Source organism: Coloeus monedula, assembly GCF_965178545.1.
Source record: "Coloeus monedula genome assembly, chromosome: 5".
Taxonomy (NCBI): Eukaryota; Metazoa; Chordata; class Aves; order Passeriformes; family Corvidae; genus Coloeus; species Coloeus monedula.
Window position 1 is genome coordinate 18126739 of NC_138785.1, and position 15397 is coordinate 18142135.

Consider the following 15397-nt stretch of genomic DNA (forward strand, 5'->3'; position numbering starts at 1 on the left):
CACCTTTCAGAAAGCATGCAAACAAGAAGGAAAAAAACCTTTTTTTCTAAGTGCAGCAGTGACAGTGTACATGCTTAATATGCCTAACCACCAACACATTTTCTGAGCAGCTGCAGTGCCTAGTGAGGGATGCCTTGGCATGAGATCCTGTAGAACCACAGAGATCTGCAGCCAGAAGTAGATCTCACCTGTGACTCGGAGTGTTCTGCTGCACAGATACTGATCCTGGCAATGAAGTAATGTGCTTTTGTGTGGGGTGATGATCTTATCTGGGAACATCATGCTTCACTTTGCAGATGTGACTCATTTATAGGCAGGAGTAAGGGAGGAAGGAAAACATATCTCAAATTTGAACTCCTGAGAAGCACCTGACCTTTGAACTGGCTTGGATTTAAAGATGCACTTAAAAAGAAAGAGTTCTGTAAATATTTTCTGGTTTTTTTGCAAAGGTATATAACATCAATATGTTAAGCTGTGCTCAGAGCTTCAGTGAGCAAGAAAAGCCCACATTTAATTTTATTTTCAACCCTTCTCACTTTGTTTTGTGATAGATCTTTAAACCTATTTTCAAGGAAGTTCTAATTTTCAGCGTCCTGAATCTTGTTTGAAAATGCAGTAGACCAATTCTGAGCTAAAGGAAGGGTTTGCACCAGAACTATGAGCAGGCCAACCCCAGGGACAGGAGTTACCTCATCCCCAAAGCTCCTTCACTCTTTGAAATGGTGTGGGCTTTATTGGCTGCATTTTGCCATTTGGATTTATTGCTCAGTCTGAGCAGGCAGTGTGTCTGTGTGTGAGTGTAAGGTTGATGTGTGAACATACTTGGGTTGCTGGGCTGCATGCAGTTGAGAGTGTGCCTTGATTTGAGAAAATACTTGGAGATCCACCTTAAGTTCAAGTACTTCAAGCATCAAAAAGCTTTCTGGAATGTAAAATAGTGTGGAGAAGATTGTGGCTAAGAGTAATGGTCTGTCAGCTGCACTGGAATAGAAAATGAGAACACCCAAAGAGATAAGAAAATGGGCCAGAACCCTGCAACATTTGTTATAAACAACTAGAAACACTGATTTACTGCATGGAAAGAGCAACAGGCTTGTTTTGGGGGAAGGTGAACAAAAGGAATTCCATGGGGGGGTTGAACAAATGACCTGTCTCCAAGCTGGCATAGTAATTAGATTAGGTGTTTTTTTCTGCTGATGCATGTTGTGAAACTAAATTGCTGGTCAAAAATTAAAGGCCAACTGCTTAGTTATTTTTGAAGAATTTTTTTTTTTTTAGTTATCTTTGCATTTTGTCTGCAGAAAGTCTACCATCTCAAGACCAGGCCTCTCCCTTCGCAGGTGAACTAGGTACCACCTAACCTGAAAATAATTACAGCCACTACATAAAATTAATTGAGCAGACATCAGTTATGCAAACGTTCTTTAGAGGACATTGTGTGATGCTGTTTGCCAATTAGGCTTTAATCAAATTGATTTTTAATTCCTTAATTGAAACCAATAACAATATATCTGGAGTTTTTAACCACAGAAACAAATTCTTTTAAAATATTTTCCTTTTTTAATGCAAATTATTCCAGGAAATTAACAGCAGTAGCAGTCTGGGAGATTTTCTTAACATGATACTCCTATCAGTTGGACTCCCTGTATCTGAAATAGTTTAGGATTTTCTGGATAGGAAGGAATAGAGGAGGCTGCCAGGAGATGGCACTGCCTTTGGTTAAAGAGAAAGCAGACGTGAAAGGGGTTTTAAATAGTTTTTCATTTACCCCTTTAAGATGCTCTGGATGTGGAACTTGCTTGACAAAAGCTCGGGAGCAAATGAAATTTCAGATAAATTGAGCAAATTCTGCAGTAATGTTAAGCTGTGCAGTCTAAGGTAAATTCATCATCTGCTAAGTGAAAAACACTGTGGTGAAAAAGTCCATTGAGCAGGGATTTGGTTTTGCTGGCTTTTTGTGGCTTTGTGCAATAAATCCTGATTATTCGGGGAGGCCCCAGTAATGCCTGGATGTAATGCCGTGGGCCTGATTCCATGTGCTCCATGAGGAGATGGGCAGCTCTTTCTAATGCACTAATGGAGCTTTGGGGTGCAAATCTCACAGCTGCAGGGGGCTTGTTTTCCTGGGAGAACAGAAGGTTTGGTGCAGAGCAGCACCCCAGACTTGGAGTGAATCTGCTCAGACCTCCTCTGTGCTTCTTCCAGTTTCAAACAAATCACCCCTGGTGCAGATAGCCAGACTTTTCCACCTTGCTCAAGCAGCTCTGCTCTGATTTGGGGATACAAAGCACCCAAAACCATGCTGTAGCTGGCAGGGGAAAGCTGGGTTTGTAGCTCTTTTGTGTTTGCAAGGTGGCTGGGTGAATCTGGCCTGAAATTTTTAAGGCCTCTTATGCCTCTTCTTTTTGTGTGGTGTTGCTGGGGAACTTCACGTACAAATGTCACGGATAAGCTCTCTTCACATACACAGGTTGTGTAGCAGAGCTTTTTTGGGCATGGTAGGCCCTTTTCAAGGGCATGTCTGCTCAAAGCTCTTTCTTCCTGCAAGAGAAGGAAAAGTTAATAATTAAGTTATTAACTTGAGAACACTTGGTCAAGATCCCAAACCTGCCCAGTGGGTGCGGAGCCCAAAGGGTCTGATGGCAGGGATGTTGAGAGCCAGCTCTGGCTGGCACAGGAGCTGTTCTGGCCCTCAGGGAAGGGCAGAAGAGCAGACAGGAGAGGGCAGGCTCTGCCAGTAGAGCCATGGCAGGGAGCTGGCTCAGCTGAGCTCAAGAAGGCATCACTGCCCTCCTCCCAGGTACTTACAGTCTCTGTTTTCTCTTTGTCCCAGGGCCTCAGAACGGCTGGAATGACCCTCCCACCCTGAACAGAGCTGCCAAGAAGAAGAAGGTATTCTAGGAAGTCCTACCTCAACACAGCTGAGTGCTGGTCACTTGAAAAGCAATTGTTTAAGCTGCTCCTGGAAAACCTTTTGGCAGGATAAGGAAAGAGAAGGGTTAGCAGCAAACAAAAGCTGCACCTCATGAGCAGAAATGGCCTTAATGTGTCTCTAATATGCATTATCCCTCTCCAAATATCTAAGCTTCTAAAGAGATGGTGGGTTTTTGCTGAAGTTGTGGTTGTTAATAACAACACTGTTCCTGGTTTGAAGCAAATACTTCTGACTGTTTTCATCTGCAGGAAAGCAGCAGAGTTTTGCAGGAGATGATACTTAGGTAAAATGACTAGTCTGTGCAAATTGTTATAGATTATTGATGTTGCTGGAGCTGAAAGCAATTTATCCTGATGAAGGGTCTGACCCTAAGAGATCAGTTAAGAGTAAGACAATTTCCATGATGGAGATAATGTAGTTTTGCAAAACGGATTTAAATTGCAGCAGGGCAGGATAACTGGGAACACTTGGCATGGAGCAGAGTGAGCCTTTTAATCCCCTGGTGCTGCTATAGCCTGGAGTATCTCCATAGCAGTCAGTGTCATCCACCACTCTGACCCTGAGAAGCAAGAGTTAGTCTGGAGTGTCTAAAGTGTGCAGAGAACAAAAAAAGTTAGAGCAGGCAAGATAAGATCTGGGTGAAGGTGAAGGCAGAATTCTTCCTTTCCCTTTGGTCTCTGCAGTTAAAGGTGAAAAACCTTTTGGAGGTTGGTTAGAGAACTTTTAGTGTCAGAATGACTGCTGGAGCTGAGAGCTCAAGAGGCAGCCTTCTGCACACAGGGTTTTGCTACTTCTGTGTGTGTGTGTGTGTCACAGCCAGAGTTTCTGCTGTAGCCAAGGCTTGCGGGTTGGCTCCTTCTAAGTGAGGAATGTGCTCCTTGCATTCCCTGTTGGGTATTTAACAAATCTGTCAGTTGTGTTTCTGTGTTTGTTTCCCTTTTGTCCACTGTCTGAGGGGTGGTTTAGGGTATTATAAAATGACTCACCACATGCACTATTACAAAATAGAAGGAACGTCAAGCCATAATTTTCAGCTGTTTTCCTCCTAACTAAGAACTTATTCACCATTCAAAAGTTCATTGCTGTGATTCATTTCTTTTACTACTGGCTTTGTTGCTGGATTGGGAATATATTTTTTCCTGTCCCAAACCACTATCTTAATTCTAGGGTTGTTCATTCAGGGTTCTGTAATATTCCCTTTTTTTTCCATGCGCACCCAAAGAAATGTGCACGTTCCCATGGAAGCCCTTTTTCTGTTGTTTGGATTCCTGCATGATGTGTAGCAGAGGCCAGAAGCTCATTTTGTTGTCTCTTCCCGCTTCCAAATGTTTGTGAAACATTTACCCCTGTGTAAAGACTGGCAGATGCTCAGGGATGAATCTGAAATACCCTGGTAATCTGCCTTAGTGCAGACCTGTGTGCCAGAAGCTTGGAAAGCTTTCAGAAGCTTTACTGGGGTGTGTTGCTGGCTGCGACCTACGTACTGCATGGACAAAAATACACCCTTGAAAGTGAGACACAAAAGTCTAAATATAATGACCCAATAGTAAGAATAGATGTAGGTGTGGGTTAGTTTTCTCTTCTAATAGTGCTGGTCTGCCACATCTCTGGTTTGTGCCCTTGGCCGAGGGAGAGTGGCTCTGATTCGAGGTGGCTGCACTCAGCTCTTGTGGCCAGGGGCAGGCTGAGCTGCCCCAAGGCAGTTCCTGCTGTGCAGCCCAAGGGATGGCTTTGGTTAGCCAGAGTGCAATCCTGTGTTGTCTGCCCCTGTTACGTCTGTATCCAGCGCTCCCACTTACTGTGGTTTGGGAAGTCTGTAAGAGCTGGGTGTCGTGCTGTGCCTGCAGCAGCCACACCAACACAAATGCCCTGCTTTTTTCCCAGGTCCCTGACAACTTCCTGCCCCCGGTCCCCATCACTTCCCCCATCATGAACCCGCTGGCGGATCCACAGGCTCAGATGCAGCAGCCCCCGGCTCCGGCACCGCCCAGCAGTGCACCCAGCTTCCAGCCTCCACTCTTCCCTGCAGGGCAGATGGTGCTGCAGGGTGGCTTCCAGCCTGCTTCCCAGCCCCTGGGGCCATCCATCATGTCACCCACTGTTTCCAAACCCAGCACGGAGGGGGCCCCGGGGGCCCCAATCGGCAATGCCATCCAGGTAACGTAGCCCCAGCACTGCATGGGTTTGTTTGCCCATCAGTAGAGCCTGCCAGGCAGGATCCTGTTATCCAGGCTTTTCTTGTAGCTGCAAAGTGTACTGTGGAGTTTCTAGGCACTGGCTGTGTGCCATGCTGGCATTTTGGTACTGTAATCTTCACCTAGATGCCACTAATCCTATAGTCAGTATGGGCCAACAAGCTGCTTCCTTCTGCAACTTCCACACCTTCCCAGAGGGAGCAACAGCAGGTGCTGGTAAAGTCACCTCCACACACCCACAGGGAAGAAATAGGAGTTGTGCCAAGCTAGCTAATAATGCCACTCAGTTTAGCTGAAAACATCATGTGGGCACAGTGACCTGGAAAAGTCTCACCCGTTCTCTGTTGCTCAGCACGTGCAGGCACTGCCAACAGAGAAGATCACCAAGAAGCCCATCCCTGAGGAGCACCTTATTCTGAAGACTACATTTGAAGCTCTCATCCAGAGGTGCCTGCTGTCTGCCTCCGATCCGGTAGGTGACTTCTGTGATGTGTGGTTTCTGATAACAAACTCATTTCAAAGGGAAGCAACAGTTAGCTGAGAAAGGGGAAGGTTAACAGCTTTAAAACAACCACTGGAGCTGGATAGGGAAAACATTTCCCATGGCAGCCAGTACTTTGTAAATGAGCCATCCCTCCCAAAGCTTCTCAATTATTTCTGATGGCCAGTAAATAACATGCCACCACAAAGCCCAGATGCTGACTGTTCAGCTTGTGCCTGCCGCATGCTACAAGGTGGTGCTGGTGGTGTGCAGAGGGCTTTGTGCACTGAATCTGCACGGTCAGCAGCACAGACTCGTGCTCTTCTTGGTTCAGTATCACTCAATTGCTCAAAATCCTTTATTTAAAGGCTGTAGAGAGCATATATACATGTGTGTGTGTATATATAGTGTATACTGTATTCCTTTTGACCTTTTCTTCCTCTAAGTGCCCCTTCTCCCAGCCAGACAAAGAAGGCAAAAGCATTCCACTCACATCTGCACCTGGGGATTGCTTTTCTGCACTACCAACACATTTTGCTTGCTTCTTGTTAAGTCTCTCTGATTTTGTTAGGCAGAGAAAGTGTTTCAGCCCAGGGAGACAAGAGACACCACCCTGACTGTACACATCAGTTGTTGTCAGAGCAAATACAGGCACTGCTCAGCTATTACATTCTAAAGGGGAAAATGGGAACGGGCACTAAAGAGCAAGGAGAACAACCAGTTTGCACTTCCACCTAATTGCTTTGGCTGGAGAGATGCCTTGCAGTTTCCTAGACACCATGTATTCCTCTTTGTCCTAGCTGACCATCTGTAAAATGAAAGTAGCATGTGCACCTTTCATGGGTTTTGAAACAAATGTTCTGTGGTCCATGTATCTGAGAGTTAGCCAGTTCAAAAGAACTGGGGGTTTCATACCTGCTCCTCCTGGGGTACTTTTTCCTTAGATACCTCAGTTCCTTGATGACATGACTGCTGCTGAGGAGTTTTCCACATGTGGCCCAAGATCTGTGTGCTGTGTTCTCCTTTATGCCATCTGAACAGCTTTCCCTAATTTCTAGCACAGCAGGCAGCCATCAGTTGGTCTTCACCCTTGAGCTAGACCATTCCCACAAGCTTTATTTTCTCCAGGATTTAATCCAGAGAAATGTTTCCAGTTGCCAGGGAAAATGGCACTTAGGATAAGTGAAGATGGTTTCATGCACAAACTGATTTAGGAGGAAGTTCCATTACTCTTGTGCACTGATGTCATTTCTGCTGCTGTTGACCAGCAGCTTTTTTGTGCTCCTGCAATTGTAACCTTGATGCTTTATTACTTTATTACTCTGAAGTAAAATCTACAATTTTAGATGTTGTTTTGGAAAAAAAAAAAAGGGTAAAAATTCATTTCTCCAGCAGCTGCAGCTCCAGGTGGAATGTACTGGGGTTATTTTGGTGGCAAAACAATTCCAGGCACATCAGTGGGTGGTTTACTTTATAAAAGTCATGGAAGCACAAAGGGTCTGTAAGGACAGATTGGGCTAGGCTATTAGCTGTTCTTTTGACACTAAAAACTTACAGACAAACTGCTGGCTTTACTAATCACATGAGGAAAAATATAATTAGGATTTGCCATAAATGATGACTGAGTTGTAAACACTTAGAACTTGAGTACTTGCATGTGCCCTTAAGCTCTCGCTGATGTTGCTGGATACTTCATTCCAGTAAGAATTTTATCCAATTATCACTACTTTTTCAATGAACCATAGGGAAAAAAATCATGCTGCAACTCAGAATTCTGTCACTTTTCTTATCAGCTATGCCAGTGGGGTTTGCAAATGACCAGTGGCTTTTGGGGTGTACCTCTACTGTTTTCTAGTCTCTGTAGACAACTGGAGCATTTACGTGTGGAGAACTACAGTCATATCACGTGGTCTTTCCTAGCGAAATCAGGAGAGAAGAGTACAGAACAATGAATCCAAATTATGTGTTAGGAATTTGATGTGCTGCATTGCTCTCTGCAATGATACCAGGTTAGTCTGGGGTTCTTAAAATCACTGTGCTTTGATGTATTTATTTCTCTTGCAGCAAACCAAGAGGAAGCTGGATGATGCAAATAAACGCCTGGAGTTTCTATATGACAAACTTCGGGAACAGACAGTAAGTTCTGTTGTACTTCCCCCCACCCCTCAATCACGTATGCCCAATGACTTCATTGGTGCAGTACTACTTCTGCAAAATGCAGCAGGTGCTCGTTTTTTCTTTGGAAGTGTGCTCCAGATCCATTTATTGGATGTTTGCAAGGATTTCTTAGAAAACAGCTAGTTACTGTGCTTGACTCCACACACCTGTGCAGATTTCACAGTGTTTTGAGGTTGTCATGAGTTTTGTGGTGCTGTGCTGAGCCAAAGAGCAGAGCTCCTTGCAGCAGGCATTGTTTCTCTGCTCCAGGAAGGAACTGAGACACACAGCCTGGGGTCAAAACAGAACCCAGGAGACTTCCATGTTGGAGGCTCACTGACTTCACTGGAAGGCAGATGTGCAAGTACTTTTGAAGATCTGGTAATTTTTCCAAAGCCTTCCAGAAGGCTTTGGCAGAACAAAGGACTGTGCTTAAATGTCTTAGTACCTTAAGATGAGAGTGATGTAATCCTCTTGTTGTCAGGCCATGTTTGCTGAGCAATTAACTTTACCCAAAGGTGTAAAAGCTCAGTAGGTTTTTCTGGTGCCAAGAGTCTGTCACAGCAGGTCTCCCACCCCAGGGAATTGCATCCAGGGGCTGGCAGGGAAGGCTTGCAGGGCGTAGCAGTACTGCAGAGAAGGTCCATGCTGGTTGAAGTCTGCTGTTAGACTTCCCAGTGACTGTTCCCAGTGTGGTGCAGCTCTGAAGTTGGCTGGCTCCAACAGAAGGAACTAGTTGCTCCACCTTCCTGAGGGCCAAGTGCTACACTGAGAATTTCTCTCTTTCTAGTTTTTCCTTTGTGCTGACCTGCCTTGCCTGCCTTCCTTGCAGCTCTCTCCAACCATCATCAGTGGCTTGCACAACATCGTGAAGAGCATCGAAACCCGCAACTACCAGGAGGGACTGAACATCCACACACACATCGTCAGCACCAGCAACTTCAGCGAGACCTCTGCTTTCATGCCAGTCCTGAAGGTCGTCCTCACCCAGGCCAACAAACTGGGGGTGTGAGGTAGCCCTGCACTTGCAAAGCCCTGGTGGTTGCTTTCCCAAAGAAGTGCATTTCTACGGCAGACATGCGGGAAATGGACCAAGCGCTCGTCCTCACAGCATGGCGCAGTAGAGCTGGCAAATGGCATTACACTCTCCCTGCAAAGTACTTTGTTCTAGAAGGGCTGTGGAGCCCTGGTGCTTTTCTTCTTATTTTAATCCTTTCCCCATCCCTAATGATTCTCATCTACAGATAGTATATTTAATGGATGATGCCCCACGTTGTCAATTTTTAGGTGCATGTTACACTGCTAAACAGTGGCTTTTAATAACAGATGTATGTGTTGAAACAACAGGATAGGTTGTGTATCAGACCCTAAAACAGATTATTCCCTTTCCACCCCACTGTTCCTTATCCACCAGATTAAAAACAGTCTGATCATGTTATAAGTGTATTTGGTCTTTCATTTTATGAAGCTGCTTGCAGTTCTGTTATTACAATTTACATGTTAAATTGCTTAATTGTGCACTGGGGCAAATGAGCAAAATAAAAGCTAATGTGATATTTTCAATAAATGTAAATTTATTAAAATTTGTCTTTATGAAGTGCAATGGAGAGATTTTGAAGCTGGAGTACAGTGGGGCTGCTGTCTGTTGTGTCCTGGGCATGAGAATACTTCTGTTTTTCCTCTTTTTATCACTAAAGCTCTGTGTAGAACACAGAAAGAACAGCAGTTGGAAGAAGTGTCTGGATTTTGGAAATAAAAGAAGCAATTTGGCATGAAAACTCCCTAAAATATCAGTGCCAGTGGAATGTAGCTTTGGCAATGCACACTGCAAGAAATAACATCTAAATAACAATGTAAATCACTGGTGACTTCTGTGACTCCAAACAGATTTGTCAGGCAAAACAGTTTTATTTCCTTTCCAGCATTTTCTTACTTCATAAGCTTTTAAAATTGGTGAACACAAAGCATCAGTTTGGAGTTACCTTATTTGAGGAGTCTAAACAACAATTGGAGTAAATTTTTTGATCTAGGATACAGGTTTCTAAGCAGTGTTACAAGTACTCTTGTGTAAGTATACTTAGTATAGCAGTACCTCTGTGTCTTGATTCGAGGTCGAAAAGTTTTAAAAGAAGACACATTCAAAGGTAAACAGGAATAAAATTTTAAAAAACCACCTCAACAAGGTGAAAAGCAAGTGTGCTGGGCTGGCCTGGAGTTTCTGTGATGCATTGCTCAGCAAGGAAAACAAAAAGCAGTCTCAGTACTTCAGGACCAAACCAGCAGATAGGAGGTAATGCTAGAGGAATACAGGAGCTGGCCTTGCATATGCTCTCTCTGTTTTTGGGAGTTGTGGACATGGAACAGGAGGGGTGGCAAGCACTGTGAAGGACAGGCAGCTGGTCCATATTTTGGGAAGCTGGCTGTTTCTGGGCAGTGACAACTGAGGAGACTGATGGTGGTGGCAGAAGGGGATGCCCTCCAGTAGGTGCAGGGTTGTGGGCAAAAGCACTGCTGTAAATTGGAAGATCGTAAGTTGGGAACAAGAGTGAGCAGCAGCATGTGAGAGTAATTGGCTGGGAATATCTCCTGTGTGAGATGTGACTTTGTAAAAGCCATGGAATGTTTAATGACACAAACCTTCATGAGACTTGCATCCGTGTCACAGAGGATGCCAAAGAGAAGGGACTCGGCAAGGCACACATGCTAGGGACAGGACTGAAGAGTTTATTTAATGGGAAGAGATTAAATAAACTTTACTTGTTCCCCTTGTGAAGAGCACAAGGGAATCGGGTTCATTGGAACTAGAGAGCAGTGTTAGCATGAGAATAAATGTGGTATGAGCTGGCCATGTGTAGGTTTGGTCTGGAAATTGGAGTGGTCAAAAATGAGACCACCAGATCAGAGGGAAACACGGGGGGGTTTTGAGGTGATAGTATCCTAAGAGTACCCTGATGTCACCCCATGGCCTGGACACTGTCAGCAAAGGAGTAATCCTCTCTCCCTGCTGAAAGGAAAGCTGTCTTCTACCTCAGCCATCATCAGGAGCTCAGGACAGGAAAACTACACTGCCTGAGTACGTAACGGGAGTGGATGCAAAAATCTGCTACTTCTCTCCTGAGAGCAGCTGAGATGAATTATTGGTTATGCTGCCGTCTGTTCATATCTTCAAGGAATGCCAAGCAATTAGCCACCCATCTGATGGGATAAATGCAAACGGCCATCTTCATTTCCAGAAGGCAATGAAGCCCTGCCAAGTTATGCTGGTAAAATAATTTGGCCCCAAATAGCCTAATTTTGATCTCACTGAGTGAGAAGAGATTTATACCTTTATAACACCAACCAAGCTGCTCCTCTTTGTAGCCACCCAAGGCTACAGAATTGTAAGAAGAAGGAATGGAAGGAAATTCAAGGATGCAATCAGAGCAGCATGGGTGTTATCTGATGGCAGCTGACATGGGGAGGTACCTTGCTACTTCAGCAGTCACCATCCAAGCAAAAGGGCCAGCAGGGAAGGGCAGAGTTAATGCATTTGTGTGCTATTTGCTGGAAACAGGTGGGGATGTAACAGGGGCAGTGCTGCAGAGAGGGCTGGCTGCAGGCAGGACATCCAAGTTAAGCACTTGAGTGAAAACCTTTTTATGCTTGTAAAGCTCTCTAATGGATTTGCCTTGGTTTTGCTGGCAGAGGTCCAAGGTCAGCATTAGACAGGAATGTTGGATATTGTCTTTAATTGCTGCTGCCTTTCTAGCCTATTCTAGGTTTACATCAGATTTGTCCTGTCTTGTGCCTTCTGGACAACACAGCTCCCAAACATAAAGATTGGGAATGTGGGTACACTGTTCAGTGCCTTGTTTTCTCTGCCCAGAAGGAAGCACGTGCTACACGGACTGGGCGAATGAGAGACAAGGGAGAGGGGTCTTGCTGCCAGAGCTGTTTCCCAAAAAACTATGGAGGGGAAACGTGGCAGAGCCAGCATGCAGAGCAGTGGCACCACTCCCCAGAGTTCTGCAAGCTGTCCTCAGCTTCATCCTCACGTTAAACCACTGTGCTGGTACATGGCTTCAGCAACACCAACCCCACTGTGTCATCAGCCTGGCTGGGACACTGCTGTGCCTGAGAGGGGAAATAAAGGGTATCCTGAGTCAGAGATTTCCCTCCCCTGCCCCCCTCCCCACTACCTTTGATCCCACCCAGCTCCAAAGTGTTCATTGTTCTGAAGTGTCCATTGCAAAGGCAGAGCAGCAGGTATAGAGCCAGCAATGGCTCAAAGCTAAAGGGAAATCCAGCCGAACATCTGCCACCAACTGACAGCACCTCCCCTGCAGGGAATGCTCAGTGTCCTGTTGAGGTGCCTGGTGCTGAGCTGAGTCGCTCAGCCTTGAACAAGGGCCAAGGCCACTGCCAGAGAATATTGAGGCATGCAATAAATAATGTACTGAGAGCAGGCACAGTTGCAACATGTCCAGTCTCAAATGGGTAATCTCCTAGCCTTGACTTGCTGTATGATGAGTTGATCATTCCCGTGTTTCCTCTGGCGATCCTGCAAATCAAACAGATACATCACCAAGTCGCCAGTCAGCAGGGATCCATGGATACATTTAATGCAATCCTCACCCAAAAGAGGCTAAACTGATTAAATTCCTATGAGCTTTAGAGCTGCAAGTTATCCCGAAGAGCATCTAATTAAAAGGGGTTTTATTAAGAACTACTCTAAAAAGGCAGCTGCAGCTGATCTCACCCAGTAAGTCCATGCCTTCCTGGACAGCATACAGAAGGCTCCTTGGTAAATTGTAGCTCAAATTCTTTGCCAGGTACACAAGAAGCACTTCAATCCACCAACATTGATCACATATTCCTTGTCCCTCTGAGGTTTTAGGCTTTGTTTCCTTCTTTACCTAAAGTGTTCATTTGAACAATGCTTTGGGGTCATTACTTCATTTTTCATGGCAAGAGAATAGAAAAAAAATAGAAAGGCCACTGGTGACAACATGTTAAATAGCTCTGCAGTGAAATGTGTTGGTAGCAGTCAGGACTGAGTGCCATTAAAATGATACTCAATGCTCCCATGAACCTTTCATCATTGTTGCCTTCTTTCTTTCTTCCAGGCAGAGAATTCTAGAAGAATGTTCAGAATATATCAAAAACAATCTCGGGTTTAATTATGTGCTCTCTGCTGATTCAGTTGCCTCAGGAGGTGTAGTTAGAAATTAATTAGCTCAGCAGACTAATGTGCTTTGTAGCAATATCACTCATAAAACCAAGCTCTGCAGGGTCCAGGCCCATCAGGAGGTGAGGCCAGTGCTGTGCCGAGACCCACTTGGGATGGAGATGCGCTGGTGTCTGCCTCCTCCTGCCACACCACTCTCAGACCCTGGCAAAAGCCTCCCTCTGAACTCCTTTGGCTTTCTAAGGTAGTAAATGGTCAGGACAAATAACTGGAGATGGACAAATAAATTCTGGAGCTATGCAACATTAGTGCCCAGTTTTTGCTGTTTCTTAAACCTTTGTGATAGTAAAAAATGTGAAAACATTACAAAGCCTTTCAGGCCCTTCGCAGCCTCAGCTCCAGAGGACCATGCCAGCCTGGCTCACCCCAGTAAGGCAGAGAGCCTGTAGGTCTCGTGTTAGTCAGCAGTAAGGATTTTTGATGGAACAGGCATCAACCTGACAAGCTGCTGCTGCCCACCCACGCACTGACACACAGAACAAAACAGGTGGGGACCATGCGCAGGTTTGAGTGGATTCCCCCGTGCTTCTCCCTGCAAAGTGAGAAAAGAAAACAGGCTTTGTCTAAGGGGCAGTACCTAACTCCAGCAGCAGTGCTGAACCCTGAACCCCTGCAAGTCCATGATGGTTTCTGCCAGAATAGGAAGCTCCACAAGATTTAGGTCTTTGTCCTTTGTTCTTGCGTTGGTTGACTGACACTCAGTTGTGTTGGCAGAGTGACCTGCAACCTCCTTCCTCCCAGCAACACAGAAGAATCTTTGTGGCACAGAGACGGCTGTCCCCATCAGCAGTGGGAATCTGCCAGCGTGGTATTCCCAGGCTGCTGTCCAGGGCAGCATTTCACACCTCGGTGCAGATGATGGATGAGCCCTCTCTCGCTGGCGAGGCTGAGGATGTGTGATCACTTGCGGGGTGCACCCAAGCACTACTCAGAGCCTGTGCCAGCGTGTTCAGCAACCTGGTGGAGCATTTCAGCGAGGTTCAGAAAGGCAGGCTCAGTCCCAGGGGGAATTACATGCTTGCCTGCTTCCTGTGAGTGGATTTGAGTCTTTAGTCCAGCCCTCTCACCCATCAGTGAGATTTGAGCAAGAGCTGTGTGAGGCAGACCACACAGTGAGATCGTTTGAAGGCAGTGCACAAGACAGCAACGAGAACTACGTACAGGTCCCCTGGACCACAGCTCAGTGCCAGGTGCCTCTTTTACCTGCACAGGAAAGGCATTGTTGCAGCAGTGGAGGCCAAACTCAGTGAGCAGACAGACAGGCAGGACAACAGAAAGTCCCGCTGGAACTGCCTGCAAAGGCAGGATGTGCAAACAAGAGGGAGGGTGTCATCCGTCTCTCAAAACACTGCCTTGAGTTCTCATTTTCAGCACATCTACATTCACCATTAGGTACAACAGACGAAACCAAGTTGTTTCCAGATCTCTGAACTACACTCAAGCTTTTTTTTTTTTTTTTTTTCAGACTTGAACATCCTTTGCTTTTAAAAATACAAACCCTGGAATGTTTATTGAGAAAATCTTTTAACTCTGTTGCTGTTGTGGTTACAGCTCCCCAGGTTTTTTTCTCTAGGCAATTCTGGCTCACTGAGTGTTTTCCAATATTATTTTTTTACCAAGGGAAGTAGGAGTCAGATTTTCAAAATCTTTTTTTGCATTTCTGGGTACTAGCAAGGCCTTAATCTGAAAGTCCAGACCTCTGTCTGCGGTATGTAGTCCTGACATTATGATCTATGGAGCCAGGTAGCTTTTTAAAAGAGGGTATAAGTTTTAACAGCATCATGTCCCAAAATATGCTGCTTCCCAGAGCCACTGCAGTGGTCCTGGGACAAATGCTGATGCTGTCACCGAGTTGCCACTGCCTGAGCAGTGATTACTGGAATCAGGGGAACAGTGATGGGCTACACTCATGAGGAATAACACTATGCAATGACATTCTCAGAGGGGAAACTTTGGTCTGGCTTGGGCTTCCTCCGCTCCTCCTTCAGGACCAGCAACTCCATGAGCATTAGGGACCCCTCTGGAGCCAGGTGGGCTGGGTACCACATAATATCCTCCTTACAGTTTTACTGCTGCTCTTGACAAGCTTTCTCTGCATGCAGCCAGCTTCACCTGGAGAGGGGCATGAGGACTTCTCCTTCACAGAAGTTACCTGAGAGTTGCCACCCTAAGCATCAGCACTCCCTGCACCCAGAGGACCTCTGGCCACAGCAGAACATTTTCCATGTCATCTTTGTTCACCTGCTTTCCCTGCTGTGTTGGCTACTCTGTAAGCAAACTGCTGGGAACTGGAGGTAAATGTGGGGTATTAAACTTAGAGTATTGTGTGCAAAGGCTCACAGGGGGAGCCTTCACAGATGTGTTCATCAGTGACTCAAATGAGCTGAAAATCTTGCAAAGCA

At 45.6% G+C, this 15397-nt stretch overlaps 1 protein-coding gene across 8 annotated transcripts in view; it reads left to right on the plus strand.

The window, feature by feature from the left end:
• The window catches only part of SEC31A (SEC31 homolog A, COPII coat complex component), a 39344-nt gene extending 30005 nt beyond the window's left edge, over window positions 1-9339 (plus strand). For 6 of the 8 annotated variants that reach the window (XM_082282160.1, XM_082282161.1, XM_082282165.1 and 3 more), the window contains 5 exons: window positions 2834-2892; window positions 4820-5092; window positions 5483-5602; window positions 7676-7747; window positions 8601-9339. In XM_082282160.1, the coding sequence (XP_082138286.1) occupies window positions 2834-2892; window positions 4820-5092; window positions 5483-5602; window positions 7676-7747; window positions 8601-8780 (704 nt within the window). In that variant the 3' untranslated portion in view covers window positions 8781-9339. Of the gene's footprint in view, window positions 1-1301; window positions 1350-2833; window positions 2893-4819; window positions 5093-5482; window positions 5603-7675; window positions 7748-8600 lie in introns of all 8 variants that reach the window. The other 2 variants (XM_082282159.1, XM_082282162.1) reach the window with 1 other exon arrangement.
• Window positions 9340-15397: the final 6058 nt, after the last annotated feature.